The sequence below is a fragment of the Dendropsophus ebraccatus genome, chromosome 1 (genome assembly GCF_027789765.1).
Source record: "Dendropsophus ebraccatus isolate aDenEbr1 chromosome 1, aDenEbr1.pat, whole genome shotgun sequence".
In the NCBI taxonomy this organism is placed as follows: Eukaryota; Metazoa; Chordata; class Amphibia; order Anura; family Hylidae; genus Dendropsophus; species Dendropsophus ebraccatus.
Window position 1 is genome coordinate 211932105 of NC_091454.1, and position 20297 is coordinate 211952401.

Sequence of the window (20297 nt, forward strand, 5' to 3'; positions counted from 1 at the left end):
CCACCCAGTACAGGGAGCTCTTACACCAAAGCAATGCTCTTAAACCAAGTCGCAATTTTGAAAAACTGTGAGCTCTTTTTGCAAAACGCTCTCAATCCAAGTTACTCTTAAACCAAGGTACCACTGTATTGTGATGTGAACGGATAGCAACTTGCTAGAAATTCTGTGACCTGATATATTGTGTAGAAATACAGGTCCCAGCAAGATGCTATTCGTCCTCATCACAATACATCAGGTCTCAGAGCTTCTGTAGAACTACAGGTCCCAGCAAGCAGCAACCAGAGAAAAACACTGCATGCTGGGAAATGTAGTGGCTTCTAGAAAAACTTGTAACTCGGGAACGGCAGCAGCTAGAAAGACAGAAGACGGCTCAAAATGCTCAGGGGGACTTGGTGAGTAAGACCAGCTAGCTTTGGGAGCTTGGGGGGAATACCCCTTAATTGAATTGAGGCCACCAATAAAATATTTGACAAAAATACAAATATAACAACATTTTTATTGTTACAATTAGCGTTCAGCGAACCTATGAAACTATTTGGGTTCGGCAATGTTCTCAGAACCTTAACGCTGAAGATTTGATTGCAGTCGCAGGGAATCTAACGCCGAGCCTCCAGGTTTGGAGAACAGTGCTGAACCCGAACAGTTTGACCGGTCCGCTCAATGTGCAAGATTTTTATTAGGTGGATCCTACGGAACATTTGTTTTTTCTTTGCACCAATATTCGTGCCAAAATAATATTACAAGCACATGCCAATGCTGTGGCCTGGGTGGCTGGAAATAATGTTGGGACCTGATGGTGGGTTCTCGTGTTTTGGAGGGCACTTGTCACGGTGGCCAGGAGCGGTAACACCCACCCCCCAGACACACAGTGACCGGACCTTGGTTAGGACAAGTGCAGTTGCAAAGGTAGAGATGACAGAGTCCCACTTTAAACAACTTGTAAACTTTACTTGAAAAAGTTACTTAGTGCAAACAGTTACAAACAGTGCTCAGGTAATCAATATAATACTCCAACAGGTAGATAGGTGAGTTGATAGAAGAAACAGTAACAGGAGATAGGGAGCGGATGGGAGGGCCCTTGCCTAATGTACTAGGTACTCTGCCGGGATGTGGTGAAGTGTTGTAGAAGTGTTCTGAAAAAAATCCTCGTACTCACATATGGATGAGTCCCAGTTATCTCACCTAACTGCCTTATGCCCCACAGTGTTAGGTTTCCATCCTTCTGGGGTAGTACGAGTCCAAGGTCTCTGCTCTGGGTGGAGCTGGCTTGTAGTGTCCTTCCTACAAAGCTTATCATCTTGTCAGTAGAGAGCGGCTGAACTTGCACTGTGCTCTACTGCAGGTACAATCTTGAGTTTGTCTCTTTTCTAAGGTGTTCGACTGTCCTGTTTTAGCTAGTCTGTCTTTGACATAGGCAAGGGTGAAGACTCCCTTTTCTCTGGTTTCTCTAGGGGTCTTCTCTAGCAACCCATAAAGCTTGGGAAGCTAGTGTCAGGAACAACCATATACTCGTCTTGCCTGGCACTCACTAACTAACTAACTAACTAACTAATGGGAAGTAGTTACTGTAAAAAGGGAAGTGTGTGTGCAGCCAGACCTAAGTGTTATCTGTAGCTGTTTTTGAAAATTTCAAATTTTTCAAAATTTCAAATTTTTGAAAGTCAACTTGCCGATCAAGTAATATATGGATCGTCTAGATCCACCAGAGAAGAAGCCACCGTAGAAGGAAAGGGGATGACTATGATGTCCATGTGCCTTAGTAGGGCTTACGGACAGGGGTTGTCTTGTTTGATGCTTCTTTTTCATTACCAATATAGCTCACATTCCAGAATTGCGACCACACTATCATCAAGTCCTCATTCTTATAATGGTGGACGAGGACAAGGTCCCTGAAGACAGCCTGCTGATAATCTATTTTCAGTCCAAGGAATACGTGTTTCAAAGGGCGCGTTGGTGCAATGTTTATTTTGTACAGGCATACCCCTATAAATGCATCCTCTATACGAAAAACTAAAATCTCTTGTGCCACATCGTAGATCTTTTTGGCCATGTCACCAGAGAGTACGTATCCGGGGCCGGAAGGGTAGGGAGGGAATATTTTTGAAGGGTAGATTTCCTCGGGTAGGTAGAATTTACTATCCTTATTTCTGTTAGGTGAGGTATTTTCCACTAAAAGCCCTGTTACGTAATTTGTAAGAGGTGTAAGTTCTGGATGGAGAACTTGGTGGACAAGATAGTTGACATTGACAAAGACATCATTGTCCACCTTCATTACATAGGAGGCATTAGGGCAAAATTTTGTTATCCACTCCATTCCCATTAAAGTTTTCAGGGTTAAATTGCTATAAGTATCCAGGAAGTCCTGCTGAACAATGTCCCCATAAATGGCACTTTCCTCTTCGAGAAACCGCTGTATGGCAACGGTCATAATGGGAGAGACACCAACCAAGAAGATCCTCATGACGTCAATGTCTCCATAGTTGTTTTCGTTCCCCCAAGTCTTACGGATTGTGTCTCTAGCTTTCACATCATGACATTCTCCAGTCACCAGGAGAACAAGGAATGGGTTCCTCTCCTGGCATTTCTCTGGAGCGTTTATTAAAAACGTATAAGGATACGGGTATGGGGTCACCAGTGGGTGCCATCTTGCTGGGGAAGTTGTATTCAGTATAGTGATCTGCTGGTCTTCTCGTAAGGCCCGTACAAATAATCTTTGACTGCTATTCCCAGTTGGGATTATTACAAAGAGGGCAAAACAAAAGGCCCCAACCAGAAGGGGTAACCTGAAATACAGGAATCTTCTAATTTTCTTTGGGAAGAGGAGAGACCCAATGCTTGAAGTTGAATTTCTGTGCAAGGAAAAAAATATATTATAATAACGACCTACATATATTAAGATGTTTATGTAATATCGCTTCTGACTACTCACCGAGAGACCATTGGAAAGTATCTGAGAAACTTTGTGGGGGACCCATAGGACTGTAAGAACATGACCTGCAAAAGAGATATATTATTGTTATCAATACTGCACCTGACACAGCATGAAAAATATTAAATGCAATTTTTTTCAATAATCCCCCTTTAAAAAAAAACTTCTGCTATTTTAATGACATCATCTCCTACAAGTCCTATCACTCCATGTCCTACCAGTCCAGTGTCTTCATCTCCTACCAGTTCTGTGATTCCATCTCCTGTTATTCCAGTGACTCCATCTACCACCAGTACTGTAACTCCTTCTCCTAACAGTCCTATGACTCCATCTTCTACCAGTCCTATCACTTAATGGCCTACCAGTAGAGGGTCTTCATATCCTACCAGTTATGTGACTCCATCTCCTACCAGTCCTATAACTCAATCTCATACCAGTCCTGTGACTCCATCTCCTACCAGTCCTATAACTCAATCTCATACCAGTCCTGTGACTCCATCTCCTACCAGTCATGTGACCTACATCTCCTACCAGTCCTATAACTCAATCTCCTACCAGTCCTGTGGCTCCATCTCCTACCATTCCTGTGACCTACATCTCCTACCAGTCCTATAACTCAATCTCCTACCAGTCCTGTGACTCCATCTCCTACCATTCCTGTGACCTACATCTCCTACCAGTCCTATAACTCAATCTCCTACCAGTCCTGTGACTCCATCTCCTACCAGTCCTGTGACCTACATCTCCTACCAGTCCTGTGACCTACATCTCCTACCAGTCCTGTGACTCCATCTCCTACCAGTCCTGTGACCTCCATCTCCTACCAGTCCTATAACTCAATCTCCTACCAGTCCTGTGACTCCATTTCCTACCGGTCCTATTACTCCATCTCCTACCAGTCCTGTGACTCCATCTCCTACCAGTCCTGTGACTCATTCTCCTACCAGTTATGTGACTCCATCTCCTACCAGTCCTGTGACTCCATCTCCTACCAGTCCTGTGACTCCATCTCCTACCAGTTATGTGACTCCATCTTCTACCAGTCCTGTGACTCCATCTCTTACCAGTTCTGTGACTCCATCTCTTACCAGTCCTGTGACTCCATCTCCTACCAGTCCAAAGACTCCATCTCCTACCAGTCCTGTGACTCCATCTCCTACCAGTCCTGTGACTCCATCTCCTACCAGTCCTGTGACTCCATCTCCTACCAGTCCTGTGACTCCATCTCTTACCAGTTCTGTGACTCCATCTCTTACCAGTCCTGTGACTCCATCTCCTACCAGTCCAAAGACTCCATCTCCTACCAGTCCAAAGACTCCATCTCCTACCAGTCCTGTGACTCCATCTCCTACCAGTCCAAAGACTCCATCTCCTACCAGTTATGTGACTCCAACTTCTACCAGTCCTCTGACTCCATCTCTTACCAGTCCTCTGACTCCATCTCTTACCAGTCCTCTGACTCCATCTCCTACCAGTCCAAAGACTCCATCTCCTACCAGTCCTCTGACTCCATCTCCTACCAGTCCTCTGACTCCATCTCCTACCAGTCCTCTGACTCCATCTCCTACCAGTCCAAAGACTCCATCTCCTACCAGTCCTGTGACTCCATCTCCTACCAGTCCTGTGACTCCATCTCCTACCAGTCCTGTGACTCCATCTCTTACCAGTCCAAAGACTCCATCTCCTACCAGTCCAAAGACTCCATCTCCTACTAGTTTGGCCATTAGGTATTTAATTATAACAATAATATAAAACAGTGAGCTGAAATCACATACATATTTTACCACATCGTTTTTGTGGTAAGGACTGCATCTCAACCATTATACGTCATGGACCCTACAGGCCACCCCTCTCCCCCCATCCTGACCCCAGACTGGTCACCCTGCCACCCCTCTCCCCACTCCCTGACCCCAGACTGGTCACATTGCCACCCCTCACCCTTACCCTGACTGGTCACCCTGCCACCCCACACTGGTCACTCTAACGCAAAACACTAAATTAGTTCCAGCTCACCTTTAACTTGAATGGCAGCGTAGGAGAATCAGTCATCACAACGCAGGGAACCACAATACATAGCAGCAATCCAATGCTCCACATAACCAGCACTTTGAGTAAAATCTTTGATCAGTTAAAACACACAGAATGTGAAGACAAACACAGCACAGATGGGGACCGTGTCTGACACGTATTGAGCGTGATAACGCTTCTGCCTTAAAAGCCTGGCGGTAAACTATGAGTACCATCCAGAAATACCAAGTAGTTAACCCTATAACGTCTATAAGATGGCCACCAGGTCCTAAAAATACACGTTTACCACATCACTATAGCAAATATGTCAGGGAAAAAAAAAAGTTGAGCACATACCATTATAATGCACAGATATGCATCACCCTTTGTGGAGCGTGTCCTCACATTCAAAACGCGTCAGGTCTCCAGGCTGGGCAATATTTGTCTTGACTGATCAAATATAATTAGAATTTTATTGGTTATGTGGAGCGTTAGTTTACTGGTTGCTGTTATCTATTGCCCTCCGGGCTCTCCTCACCAATTCCTCAATCAATATGCCACTTGGCTTCCTCGCTTCTTATCCATGGACATTCCCACACTAATCCTGGGCGATTTCAAAGTCCCTATCGATATCCCAGTCTCCTCACCCGCCTCTCAGCTTCTCTCTTAAAGGGATTGTTCAGCGAAAATCTTTTTCATTCAAATCAAAGTTATATAGATTTGTAATTTACTTCTATTTAAAAAATTCCAATCTTCCCATACTTATCAGCTGCTGTATGTCCTGCATGAAATGTTGTTTTATTTTCAGTTTGACACAGTGCTCTCTGCTGACATCTCTGGCCGAGACAGAAACTGTCCAGAGAAGGAGAGGTTTTCTATGGGAATTCCCTGTACTGATCTTCTTCTGACACTGTTCAACTTCTCTAATGATCCATCTGTTATCTGACCACAACCTTCTATCTTTCTCAATCACAAACATCCACCCCCCTCCCCCTCCTGACACTCCTATCCCATACATATACAGAAATCTGTGTGGTATCAACTCCTAGACTCCCTAGACTCCTCACTGTCCCCACTTCCATCCCTCACCTGCCCACATATGGCTGCCAAACAATACCATGACACCCTGAAAACTACCCTAGACTCTGTACTCTCTGCACACCCCGCCACAGACACAGCAGTTCTGGCACCCCAGACTGTCACCCTGCCCCCTCTCACCCCAGACTGTCACACTGCCCCCTCTCACCCCAGACTGTCACCCTGCCCCCTCTCACCCCAGACTGTCACCCTGCCCCCTCTCACCCCAGACTATCACCCTGCCCCCTCTCACCCCAGACTGTCACCCTGCCCCCTCTCACCCCAGACTATCACCCTGCCCCCTCTCACCCCAGACTATCACCCTGCCCCCTCTCACCCCAGACTGTCACCCTGCCTCCTCTCACCCCAGACTGTCACCCTGCCCCCAGGGGTGATTCTAGCCTCTCTGCTGCCCGAGGCGAACTATAGAATGACGCCCCCCCCCCCCCCCGTCAATCCGCCCACATTATAATCCACTACTGCCCCCCCCCCCCCCCACTGCTGTCCCCAATAAACATAATGTTTGGTCCCTTGCTGCACAGAGGATGTCAGGAGAGGAGGGGGCTGACTTTATAGGAGAGGTCCCAGCAGCACAGAGGATGTCAGGAGAGGAGGGGGCTAATCCTATAGGAGAGGTCCCAGCAGCACAGAGGATGTCAGGAGAGGAGGGGGCTAATCCTATAGGAGAGGTCCCAGCAGCACAGAGGATGTCAGGAGAGGAGGGGGCTAATCCTATAGGAGAGGTCCCAGCAGCACAGAGGATGTCAGGAGAGGAGGGTGCTAATCCTATAGGAGAGGTCCCAGCAGCACAGAGGATGTCAGGAGAGGAGGGTGCTAATCCTATAGGAGAGGTCCCAGCAGCACAGAGGATGTCAGGAGATGAGGGTGCTAATCCTATAGGAGAGGTCCCAGCAGCACAGAGGATGTCAGGAGAGGAGGGTGCTAATCCTATAGGAGAGGTCCCAGCAGCACAGAGGATGTCAGGAGAGGAGGGTGCTAATCCTATAGGAGAAGTCCCAGCAGCACAGAGGATGTCAGGAGAGGAGGGTGCTGATCTTTTAGGAGAGGTCACAGCAGCACAGAGGATGTCAGGAGAGGAGGGTGCTGATCTTTTAGGAGATGGTCCCCCTCTTCCCCCCTTATAGATGGTCCCCTCTCCCTTATAGATGGTCCCCCTCTCCCCCCTCCCTTATAGATCGTCCCTCCCTTATAGATGGTCCCCCTCTTTCCCCTCCCTTATAGATGGTCCCCCTCTTTCCCCTCCCTTATAGATGGTCCCCCTCTTCCCTCTCTCTCCCCCCCTTATAGATGGTCCCCCTCTTTCCCCCCCCCCCTTATAGATGGTCCCCCTCTTCCCCCCCCTTATAGATGGTCCCCCTCTTCCCCCCCCTTATAGATGGTCCCCTCTCCCTTATAGATGGTCCCCCTCTCCCTTATAGATGGTCCCCCTCTCCCCCTCCCTTATAGATGGTCCCCTTTCCCTTATAGATGGTCCCCCTCCCCCCCTTATACATGGTCCCCCTCTCCCCCCTCCCTTATAGATGGTCCCCCTCTTCCCCCCCTTATAGATGGTCCCCCTCTTCCCCCCCCTTATAGACGGTCCCCCTCCCGCCCCTCCCTTATAGATGGTCCCCCCCTTATAGATGGGTCCCCCTCTTTCCCCCCTCCCTTATAGATGGTCCCCTTCCCCCCCCTATAGATGGTCCCCCTCCCTTATAGATGGTCCCCTTCCCCCCCCTATAGATGGTCCCCCTCCCTTATAGATGGTCCCCCCCCTTATAGATGGTCCCCCCCCCTTATAGATGGTCCCCCTCTTTCCCCCCTCCCTTATACATCGTCCCCCTCTTTCCCCCCTCCCTTATAGATGGTCCCCTTCCCCCCCCCTCCCTTATAGATGGTCCCCCTCTCCCCCCCCCCCTTATAGATGGTCCCCTTCCCCCCCCCTACCTTATAGATGGTCCCCCTCTCCCCCCCTCCCTTATAGATGGTCCCCCTCTCCCCCCCCCCTTATAGATGGTCCCCCCCCTTATAGATGGTCCCCCTCTTTCCCCCCTCCCTTATAGATCGTCCCCCTCTTTCCCCCCTCCCTTATTGATGGTCCCCTTCCCCCCCCCCCTCCCTTATAGATGGTCCCCCCCCTTCCCCCCCCCCTTACAGATGGTCCCCTTCCCCCCCCTACCTTATAGATGGTCCCCCTCTTTCCCCCCTCCCTTATAGATGGTCCCCCCCCTTATAGATGGTTTCCCCTTATAGATGGTCCCCTTCCCCCCCCTCCCTTATAGATGGTCCCCCTCTTTCCCCCCTCCCTTATAGATCGTCCCCCTCTTTCCCCCCCCCCTTATAGATGGTCCCCCTCTTTCCCCCCTCCCTTATAGATCGTCCCCCTCTTTCCCCCCTCCCTTATAGATGGTCCCCCTCTTTCCCCCCTCCCTTATAGATGGCCCCCCCCCCCCCCCTGCACAGCAGATAAAACAAGAAACAGCACATAACTCACCTGCCCTCCGTTCCCCCGTCGAGCCTCTCTGGTCTGGTCCCGGCTGATGTGCGGCTGCCCGGGGTGTCCTGTCCTGTCCCCGGCAGCGCGCGCATCAGAGAGCTCCCCGTGTGCCTGTGGCTGTGACTTCCGGCGCACGGGGATCTCTCTGATGCGCGCGCTGCCGGAGACAGGATGGGACACCTCCGGCAGCCGCACATCACCCGGGGGACTAAGGCTGCATTCCACGTTCCGTGATCCTGTCGGATCACGGACGTGGAATGCATGTACTGGAGCCCCCCCGCCCCCGGGCAGTATCTGTAATGAGATGCTGTGAGCGGGGGGGACTGTATTCATAACCGCCGCGCTGTAGTATCAGCACGGCGCGGCTGATTCATTACAGGGCGGCGCTTCTGAATACAGTCTCTGCCGCTCACAGCATCTCATTACAGATACTGCCGGGGGGCGGGGGGGCTCCAGTACAGTCAGTGGCGGATTATAATGTGGGCGGCCGCCCGAACCGCCCATATTATAATCTGCCACTGAATGCCGCCCCCACGAAGACAGCTGGTGGCGCCGCCTGAGGCAGACGATTCAAGTCGCCTCATGATTGCGGCGCCCCTGCCTGCCCCCTCTCACCCCAGACTATCACCCTGCCCCCCTCTCACCCCAGACTATCACACTCCCCCCTCTCACCCCAGACTGTCACCCTGCCCCCTCTCACCCCAGACTGTCACCCTGCCTCCTCTCACCCCAGACTCTCACCCTGCCCCCTCTCACCCCAGACTATCACCCTGCCCCCTCTCACCCCAGACTATCACACTGCCCCCTCTCACCCCAGACTATCACCCTGCCCCCTCTCACCCCAGACTATCACACTCCCCCCTCTCACCCCAGACTATCACACTGCCCCCTCTCACCCCAGACTATTATCCTGCCCCCTCTCACCCCAGACTATCACACTCCCCCCTCTCACCCCAGACTATCACACTGCCCTCTCTCACTCCAGACTATTATCCTGCCCTCTCTCACTCCAGACTATTATCCTGCCCTCTCTCACTCCAGACTATTATCCTGCCCCCTCTCACCCCAGACTATCACACTGCCCCCTCTCACCCCAGACTGTCACCCTGCCCCCTCTCACCCCAGACTGTCACCCTGCAGCCTCTCACCCCAGGCTATCACCCTGCCCCCTCTCACCCCAGACTGTCACCCTGCCCCCTCTCACCCCAGACTGTCACCCTGCAGCCTCTCACCCCAGGCTATCACCCTGCCCCCTCTCACCCCAGGCTATCACCCTGCCCCCTCTCACCCCAGACTGTCACCCTGCAGCCTCTCACCCCAGGCTATCACCCTGCCCCCTCTCACCCCAGACTGCGACCCTATCCCTTGGGAGGTTGCAGTTCTCAAAAGGACCCCCACATTGCGAGCCAGGGAAGGTTAGTTGAACAGTTTCGCCATTAGGGTACATTCTACTGTTGCGACTACCACACAGTGGCCACACAATATTGCCAATAATCCTGGCTGCCCTTGGTCACGGTATATAGTACAGTAGAAAACAAGGCTGAAAAAATGGACTGCACCTCACAACAAAATACAAAAGAATAGAAATTTTATTGTACATAAATGCTGGGAACAAACAAAAAAAACATAAAAACAAACAAACAAAACAAACAAAAAAAAACCTCCCTAACCTACTGAGTGATGGCCATATTGGTTGTATCTTACCTCCCTTTCCCCCTTCTTTTGCACTTTGTCTACACTTGCACTTTGTTTGCTCCCATTTGCTATGATGTATTGATTTTTGTGATCTAGTGTGTTTTAGCACAGGGGATTTGGCACACTTTCGTGTCTGGTTATTGTTTACATCTACTTGTTTTATAGGATATTACTGTTTACTTATTCATATATATATATTTATCTTGGTCATCACTTAATATATTTCCCAGTGGGTTGGGGGCCACTTGGCCGAATCTGGGCCGGTGGCTTGGTGGTATTTTTAACTGTTTTTATGTTTTTTTTTGTTTGTTCCCGGCATTTATGTACAATAAAATTTCTATTCTTTTGTATTTTGTTGTGAGGTGCAGTCCATTTTTTCAGCCTTGTTTTCTGCAGTACACATGTCTATTTTGGGCTGTCAGGACTCGCACTCGTTTACTGCTTATTTCCTTGGTGCCAGTCCGTTTACTATTTAGTTACGGTATATAGTACAGAGCTGTCCGCACACAGCAACCACAAACTACATGAAATACACACTAAAAACCAGTAAGAACAAAAATGTCCTCATGCGGTTGACAGCAAAACCTTGAGGCGTGTTTTGTGTTTATGGATGTCCTCAAGGGTGCAAAACACAAGAAACTGTCCTTGTAAGCATGTGACATGTCAGGTTTTCTGTTTTCAGGGTAAGTGATATCATTAAGCATTCCTAAACGCATCAATCTGTCATGTTGAGGGTGTAACTAGTAAGAAGTGTCCCCACCAGGCATGTTCTAATCCATCGAAGAATGGCTGACCTAAAGCTCCATCCTGATGAGTTATAGTTTGTTATTATTGTATATTAGGTTATTAGGTGATACTGTACCTCACCGGGGCTCAGTCCTGTCCTCCAGCCACATGCAGCCTGGTATGAGCGATGGTCAGGGATGTCTGAGGAGGATAAACACATTGTCATAACCCGGAGAGCATTACATGACCTGTCACTTTGTCTGTTTGCCGAAAAACCATCCCTTGACTACAACCTGTGATGGTGAAACAACACGAGGCAACTTCACTTAAGCCCCTGTAACACGGGGTGATTCAGAGGAGCAAATGAACCTGTCAGGTCAGCGCTCACTTCTCCTCGTTCCCCGCTATTACACATGCCGGCAGCGAGCGGGTAAGAGCCTCTATCTAGATCGTTGAGCTTTAAACATGTTGAAATACAACGATCTGTCAGCTGAACATTGTCTTCTATTACACGAGATGATTATCGTCCGTAACGGCCGATATCGGCCGATAATCGCTTTGTGTAATAGGGCCTTAACAATGACAGTGCTGTTATCTATGGAGGGACAGCTGATCCTGAAGGGGCTTCTGTCACAGCCACCTGCATGGTGGTCACACAGCTTTCCCAGATGCCTGGAAGGCAAATCCTGCATAAATAACGCTGGGCAGAAAAGAACATATTAAGGGTGCCTTCACACGTACCGTATCGCTGCGTATTTATCGCTGCAGGTTTGGTGCAATTTTTACATGTGAAAATCAAAACGCGCATGTAAAAATCGCACCAAAAATGCAGCGATAAAAACGCAGCGATAAATACGCAGCGTTAAATTACGCAGCTATACGGTACGTGTGAAGGCACCCTAAAGCGGGGAATACGCTGGATTGTATTGTGGTAGCAGCAATATGCTACATTTTTAGCATAATTAAGCGCAAAATGTGCAGTGAAAACTGACGTGGTCCACATTTTAAAGGGGTTATCCAAAATTATTAGAAACAGATACTTTCTTGGAAAAACAGCACCACCCCTGTCCTCAGGTTGTGTGTGGTAATACAATTCAGCTCCATTCACTTTAATGGGACTGAAATGCGTAACCACACCCAAACTGAGGACAGGAAAGGCACTGGCCTTTCTAAGCCTGGATAACCACTTCTGTGACGACCTGATCGCCTGCTGAGCTGACGGCACCGCTGGATAGATATCAATTAAAGCATTCATATCTTTGTTACCTGTGTCTGTGTTTTTATTGTCATATTGTCACACTTTTATTTGGGCTATGAATAGTGTCAAAGAGGCGGAGCCTACTATTACCTTGGCTATAGCCTTACCATACTGTATGCCTGCCCCTTGCATAATCAGCCATGTACACTCTGCATACAGCACAGTGTGGTATAGCAGTTTTAGAGCCCAGGGAATAATAGGCTCCGCCTCTTTGACACAATTCACAGCCCAAAAAGTGTTTTTTTTTAAAAAAATGAAAATAATAACATAGACACAGGCAAGAAAGGTAGATTCTGAAGGCTTTGACTGATATCTATCCAGCGCTGCTGTCAGCTTGGTAAGTGGTCAGGGGGTCAAAGATTCACTTCAAATGAGAAATCCGGCGAAATTTTTTATTAAAGTATTGTATTACCCCCCCAAAAGTTATACAAATTACCAATATACTATATTTTATTACGGGAAATGCTTATAAAGTGCTTTTTCTCCTGCACTTACTACTGCATCAAGGCTTCACTCCCTGGATAACATGGTGATGTCACTTCCTGTATACATGGTGATGTCATTTCCTGGATAACATGGTGATGTCATTTCCTGGATAACATGGTGATGTCATTTCCTGGATAACATGGTGATGTCTTTTCCTGTATACATGGTGATGTCTTTTCCTGGATAACATGGTAATGTCACTTCCTGGATAACATGGTGATGTCTTTTCCTGGATAACATGGTAATGTCACTTCCTGGATAACATGGTGATGTCACTTCCTGGATAACATGGTGGCGTCACTTCCTGGATAACATGGTGATGTCTTTTCCTGGATAACATGGTAATGTCACTTCCTGGATAACATGGTGATGTCTTTTCCTGGATAACATGGTGATGTCACTTCCTGGGTAAAACTGTGATGTCCGACTCCCAGAGCTGTGCGGGCTGTGGCTGCTGGAGAGGATGATGGCAGGGGGATGCTCAGTGTCCCTCCAGTGCCCTGCGTCCCTCTGCCATCATCCTCTCCAGCAGCCACAGCCCGCACAGCTCTGGGAGTCAGGTCGTGACATCACTATGTTATCCAGGAAGTGACATCACCATGTTATCCAGGAAATGACATCACCATGTTATCCAGGAAGCGACATCACCATGTTATCCAGGAAGTGACATCACCATGTTATCCAGGAAGTGACATCAAGCTTTTCCCGTAATAAGTGTATATTGGTGATTTGTATAACTTTTGGGGGGGGCAATACAATACTGTAATAAAAATTTTCGCTGTACTTCTCCTCTTAGGCCGGGTTCATATGCTGTAAGACACTAGCTGTTCGGTGACCCGGTCAGCAGGTGTCAGTGAAGATCATTCCGGCCGTACTGCAATACCGGCTGGATGAACTTCATTTGTGCTGAATGGGGATGCGGGCACATCCGTGTGTGTCTGAATCCCAATTCACCATAGCAAATAGTATGGAGCCGCACTTTCCATTGTGTGAACTGACAGTTCTGGCATGTCAGTTTTCTGTACAGCCGCTAGCGATCTTGGCCTGAGTGTATAGAATGTGTATACACTCTGGCCGGGATCCCATAGACTGCAGTACAATGTAAATTTCCTATTAATCACGGGCGTTGTTGCAAATCAGCAACAATGGCCGTGATTTATAGGAAACTAATGTTGTGTGAACATGGCCTTAAACTGTACGCTCATATATACTATTGTGTGTGTATGTGTTTCCAACTAACAACGTAACTCCAATTAGGGGAAATTGCAGAATACCGTACACCGAACTCATACCAAGAACAACTCACACACACACCTCGAAAGAAAAACAAGCAGCGGTATAGTGCACAGAAACCTCAAGGTATTATTATTTTTAAACTGGAAAGTCAGGAATTTGCAAAAACAACATGTGCATGGGCACATAGACATATGGGTCGGCATAATGTTCACTATTACAGATAACATGCAGACTCATTTTACGGATGTGTACAGGAGGGCTAAATCCTTCCCTTAGGTCTAAGAGATTATTAGAATGATCTCTCACTTGTTAGGGTTGTGTCCTATATTTTCCTAATACTAATAAATGTGTGCAAGTCTATTGCTCTGGACAGCCACTAGGTGGCATCTGAACACTTACTACATAATGACACTAGTGCAATGAAATGACATAAAAGAATATAGACTGCGTAAGGTGCAAAGTGTAAACATGGGGCGACATCTCACAACCACAAAGCAACTGGTCAAACCACATTGACAAATACAAAGCACCATGGAAAACACTCAGTCAGGCAATGCAATAATGGCCATTCATTGGGACAGCAGAAACCCTCAACGAGACAACATTTAAAGTCACTTCTAGAAAGTTCCAAATATTACATCATATGCAATTCCAAAAGTAATAATTCAAGCAATGTGCCCACTGCAAAGTGCTGCTGTCCCCCTTGTGCCCCCACAAGGTAATGCTTCCTACAAATAATTAATAGCCATGGATTAATAGTGTATAATAGTTAAAGCAAATGTACCATTGCTACATGACTTTTCTGTTTTTACCAAGAATAGACCGCCGCTGGCATGGGGATGCCGGTGCCACAGTCCTTTTATTGAACCGCACACGTCGCTGGTCTATTACCAAGCACTGGCCTGGCCTGAAGCATTGGAGGCGGGCCAGCCTGCCCCCAAAGGGCGGCTCCATTGATTCTAATGGAGCTGCGTCATTGAGGGGAGGGAGAGGGGAGGTGGTGGGCCAGCCCGCCTTCAGTGCTTAGGGACGGTTCTCGGTAATACACCGGTACCGGGCAGGGAAAAAGGTCCGCGGCCACTCGGTGTCTCACTCTCCCCTGTGAACAGTTGTTATATTGTTGTATTGACCAATCACAGGTGCAGACCTTCTACCCTCACACTCTCCTCTTTTCCTGTGACACAACCCTTTATAAGTGGAGGTATCTTCCTGGTCTAGTAGTTCTTTAGTCAGGAGTTGTGTATGAGAGACAGACAAAAGACAAAAGTTCCTGCTGCAGTGATTAAGCAGGCCAGAGCCCTAGATGGGCAATGAGATTATTTTTGCGAGAGAGTCTGAGACTACAGTATGCAGAGCTAGACCCTTAGAGGTGGGGTAACCATGAGCTGGGTAAACCCTTGTCTACCCCTGGGATCCTTCTTAAATTCAGGACAGTCACTCCCTAAAGGAAAGGAAGAGGGACTGATCCCCAGTAGAGCAAAGTTGCTGAGAGCCAAAGTATTGTACTGACTATAACAAAAGCAGAAAGTCAGTCAGCTCACCATTTGTCCAAAGTGAATATCTCCATCCACCATTGAGCACGGAACATGCAGCCAGACCGACTCCTGGAGAAGATATGGAGAGCTAATAGAGGTGTAGCCCAGCTCCAGTAAATTAAAATTTTGTAGCTTTATTTAGAACATTAAAATATGTACATAAATGCAGCTATTTTAATGTTCTAAATAAAGCTACGAGATTTTAATTTACTGAAACTGGACTACACCTCTATTTGCAATTCTACTGACTATGCTCGACTACATGAGGAAACCTTCAGGAATTAGCTCTACCTAGAGACAGAGACCTAGGACTCCTACTACCCAACAGGGCTGCTTGTGGGTGGGGGTAACATAATAAAGACTCCATACTACACTGCAACATCACCTCCCAGCTGAGAAATACCAGTCAGTGACTGGACAGGACCCCACTGCAGTCACTGACTAGCTAAGGAGGTACTTCTAGCTGGGAGGGCATGGGGATGGGTAAGTATAGATTCTTTATTATTCTCAGATGGGAGCAGAGAACAACCCACGCATTCTGCCGTCCAAAGGCTTCCTCAGGGATGTGGGTGTCCAAGGTAATACAACATATTTATTTGAACCCTAATTGTGGGGACAGACCCCCACAACAGTGACATACCATGTGCTAAAGAGAGGCCAGCTCTAGAAACATGGCGCTCCAATACGGCGCATGTAAACACCAGAGGCAAATTGCCAGTATTCGGAAACATGGCGCCCGCTATACCCGTGCACTAATGCGCTGATTTCAAAGTGCACTAACCTATACTGGAGCTATCGTACGGACACCAAAAACATGGCGCCCACTGCATCTGCTCACTACAACCTTAACATACTGATATAGAGGGCATATTCAACAGGTGATAGGAACAAATTCGGAGAACATTGTGTGTGGGGTGTTAGCATGAAACAATACTCCTTTATCACACAGCAACAGTCACCTAATCCAAAGGGGAACATATCATATATGTGTCAGACAATAGACAGAGCCTCATTATTCCACATAGTATTGCTCATTCATAATTAAATATCGGACGATGAATAAACATCACCAGCAATGTACAGAACACTTTGTTATCCCAGGATATATACATGCTTTGTCATACCAGAGTTATCTCCTTATCTGCACAGCTATACATAGTGCGGGTATGATAATATCTGCTATAGCCGGTTTGCCTTGTTGTTGTTAGTCCAGGGTGTTATATATTTGACTAATTTTTCTGGGTGGAGAGGTAGCGAGTCATTAGACGTGTGCTGTGTCATTTTTATGTACTTAGTTTGGGGAACATTCCCCTTCCACCAGTAGCTTATTTCTTTGTAATTGGGTTTATTAGCTGAAAAATGCATTTTTATCATGAAAAAGCAGTTTGAAGCTCTCCCCCCTGTCTTCATGGTTCTCTATGGAGAGAGGAGGGGTTAAGGGAGATAAGGCACCAAAACAGGACAATAAAGAGTTAATTTACAGCTACATCACCGGGCTATCTCCTCTGAAGTCAGCACTGACCTCTCTGACCTCTGAATACCGGCTTTCACACAGCTCCCACTGTGTAATCTCTTGTTCTCTGCTCACAACTAATCTCCCTCCTCCCCCCTCCGTTCTCCATAGGTTAGACACGGATCCACTGATGTAAAAGAGTCGAGATTTCCTGATAATGAGCAGTGAATGAGATAGAGGAGGAGGGGGGGGGACCTGAGGAAAGTCTTTTTGAATGCAGATAATGGCATATTTGCCCAATAAACCCAATTACAAAGTTTCTTAAAATTGCCTGTACTATTGATTTCCTAAAAAAAAACCAACAACAACAAAAAACGACAGTGACACTTTAAAGTTTATAGCACTACAATCTTTTTGTGTCGGTACATTTTATTATATGGAATAATTTGTTATCCTAATTGTCCTCCTTAGTTGTCCACTTATTCACATATAGGATCCATGGACACATTGGGGGAGATTTATCAAACATGATGTAAAGTGAAACTGGCTCTGTTGCCCCTAGCAACCAATCAGATTCCACCTTTCATTCCTCACAGACTCTTTGGAAAATGAAAGGTGGAATCTGATTGGTTGCTAGGGGTAACTGGGCCAGTTTCACTTTACACTATAGGGGAGATTTATCAAACATGGTGTAAAGTGAAACTGGCTCAGTTGCCCCTAGCAACCAATCAGATTCCACCTTTCATTTTCTAAAGAGTCTGTGAGGAATGAAAGGTGGAATCTGATTGGTTGCTAGGGGCAACTGGGCCAGTTTCACTTTACACCATATTTGATAAATCTCCCCCTATGTTTCTCCCCTATAGTGTTTGCACAACTCTCCTCCCACCAAGTCAGTAGAATTCAGTGGCATAATTATCACATGTTGTATACCTTTTTCTGTGTAAAAATATATATAGCTATCACTGGGCGCTTCATGTGAACAGGTACATGTGACTTTTTTTTTCATATATATGTATATATATATATGTACATATTCAGTGGGCACCTATACATAGCATCACTCTAAGTGTAGGTTAGTGCACTTTGAAATCAGCGCCTTAGTGCACGGGTATAGCGGGCGCCATGTTCCCGAATATCAGCATATTTGCCTCTATTTACATGCGCCATATTGGAGCGCCATGTTTCTAGAGCCAGCTAATCGGCCTCTAGTGTTCTATTTGCACGACCATGTGCAAGATGGCGCCGACGGATGTTTGGAGGACGCCACTCTCTTCTGCACATGGTATGTCACAGTTTTTGGGGGCTGTTCCCACAATTAGGGTTCATATAATAAATATGTTGCATTACCTTAGCCACCCACATCCCTGAGGAAGCCGTTGGACGGCGGAACATGTGGGTGTTCTCTGCTCCCATCTGACCCTTTGTATTGCTGGACCGGACATGGTGAACTTTTCCGTATTTTTTCTATTCACAATTTTTTAATCTTTATTTTTTGCTTGTACACTGCATTATTTAGAGTTTATAGATTAGCATTGGGATACGATTGTTACTTTCGTCCATGTATTATGGTCTAGGGTCAGGTTGGTTCCAGCTGGGACGCTGGTGGGATCCATGTTTGACATTTTAAGGGTTTTAATGTTGGTTGGTATGGGGCTTGTCTCTCTAGTGTTACACTCCTGTGCTTTGTTGTATTTTTGTATGTATTATAGTATCTAAGTATTGTTTTTGATGTGCTACCTTCTTTGTGCATATGCTTTTCTTCTTTTTTTTTTTTGAGTGTTGTACTATTTATATGCATTGGTTTAGCACTCAGGCCTATATTGGTGTTGCCTACGTTCTCTTTGTGGGTTTATACACAAAAATATGGTTGACCACATGAGGCTGTGGTAGTGGGAAGAACAGGAAAACCCTATCCACGCTGGGTGGCTATTCTCTTCACACCTGAAAACTGAGACATGTTCATGTCAGTTATCAGGTGTGTATTCAACTAAAGCCGAAAACTCTACTGTTCTTCCCAACCTTTCTTAGGGGTTCCCCTGATGGCAAGCTACACCCACAAGGTGGGACTTACGTAGCTGAATCTTCCCAATGGCAAGCTCCACCCTCAAGGCGGGCCTAGTCACTTGATCACGTGTCTCTTTGTGCCCACTGACAGCATTAGGCGGATGTTCATACCCGTGGGTGTAGGTGCTTCTTCACTACAGCCCCCACAGAGTACCCAAGAGTCTGGATAGGGCTCCACCCAACCCTAACCCTGTAGGCAGTCCTCTGTCACCCCCGCCAGTACCTAAAGTCAAGCCTAAAATATTCAGAGACTATACCTATGTATTCTGCCAGCGAGAAGCTGTGATTTATCTGCCAATGAGAGGCTGTGATTTATAAATTATAATTATATCCACGAGTATTTTCAAAAATAATTTATATATAATAAGTATATTTCAGGTATATCTCAAGTACCCAGCTCGACTAAAGGGATCTCAATCTGCACAAGTATTATATCCTGTATTGCACCTGTACTTAAAGAGACCGTTATATTCTGTACTGGGACTTTAAGAAGATTCCTACAGTAAAGTTTAAGTGGTTAAATGGGGAGTTAAAAATACAGCATTTTTTGTTTCAGATCAACTGGTGCCAGAAAGTGCCAGAGATTTGTAATTTACTCCTATTAAAAAATCTCAAGTCTTTCAGCTGCTGTATGTCCTGTGGGAAGTGGTGTATTCTTTCGAGTCTGACACAGTGCTCTCTGCTGCCACCTCTGTCCATGTCAGGAACTGTCCAGAGCAGTAGCACATCCCCATAGAATACCTCTCCTGCTCTCCACACTGGAAAGAATACACTACTTCCTGCAGGACATACAGCAGCTAATAAGTACTGGAAGACTTGAGATTTTGTAATTGAAGTAAATTAAAATCTCTGGCACTTTCTGGACCAGTTGATTTGATTTTTTTTATTTTTTATGCTGAACTACCCCTACTGGTTTCTCTACACGAACACTTGCACTACATGAACCTATTACTGGACGTGTGTGAGTACATCCAGGGGTGGGCACATACTTGGCCACCGTGACAAGTGCTGCAGCGATACACTACACCTGCCCTAACTAAACGCCACCTGGCTCCCCGGGGCTACCACATTGCTATTTGGTTGTTGTTATGAGGATGTGGCCTGTACGTCTGGATGAAGGTTAGAATTTTATAACGTATCTTAAGTGTCTCGTAAAAATGACTCTAAGGGCCCTATTCCACCGGACGATTATCGTTCAGATTATCGTTAAATCGTTCGAATCTAAACGATAATCGTTCGGTTGAAATGCAGTAACGATTAACGACCGAACGAGAAATCGTTGATCGCTTTATAAGACCTGGACCTATTTTTATCGTTGCTCGTTCGCAAAACGT

General features: G+C 46.8%; 1 protein-coding gene across 4 annotated transcripts; it reads right to left on the reverse strand.

Annotated features, from left to right (window-relative positions):
- Positions 1-517: 517 nt before the first annotated feature.
- On the reverse strand, positions 518-15521 carry LOC138795214 (beta-1,3-galactosyltransferase 2-like). Of its 4 annotated transcripts, none has more exons than XM_069974265.1 (5): positions 15453-15521; positions 11068-11132; positions 5294-5386; positions 2930-2994; positions 518-2849 (listed from the first exon to the last, which is right to left on the reverse strand). In XM_069974265.1, the coding sequence occupies exons 3-5, from the start codon at positions 5294-5296 to the stop codon at positions 1757-1759; spliced, it is 1161 nt and encodes a 386-aa protein (XP_069830366.1). In that variant the 5' UTR covers positions 5297-5386; positions 11068-11132; positions 15453-15521; the 3' UTR covers positions 518-1756. The 4 variants fall into 4 exon arrangements, with proteins under 4 accessions (XP_069830366.1, XP_069830425.1, XP_069830490.1 ...); XM_069974324.1 differs by lacking the exon at positions 15453-15521 and adding an exon at positions 12685-12754; XM_069974389.1 differs by lacking the exon at positions 5294-5386 and having other exon boundaries at positions 15453-15515.
- Positions 15522-20297: the final 4776 nt, after the last annotated feature.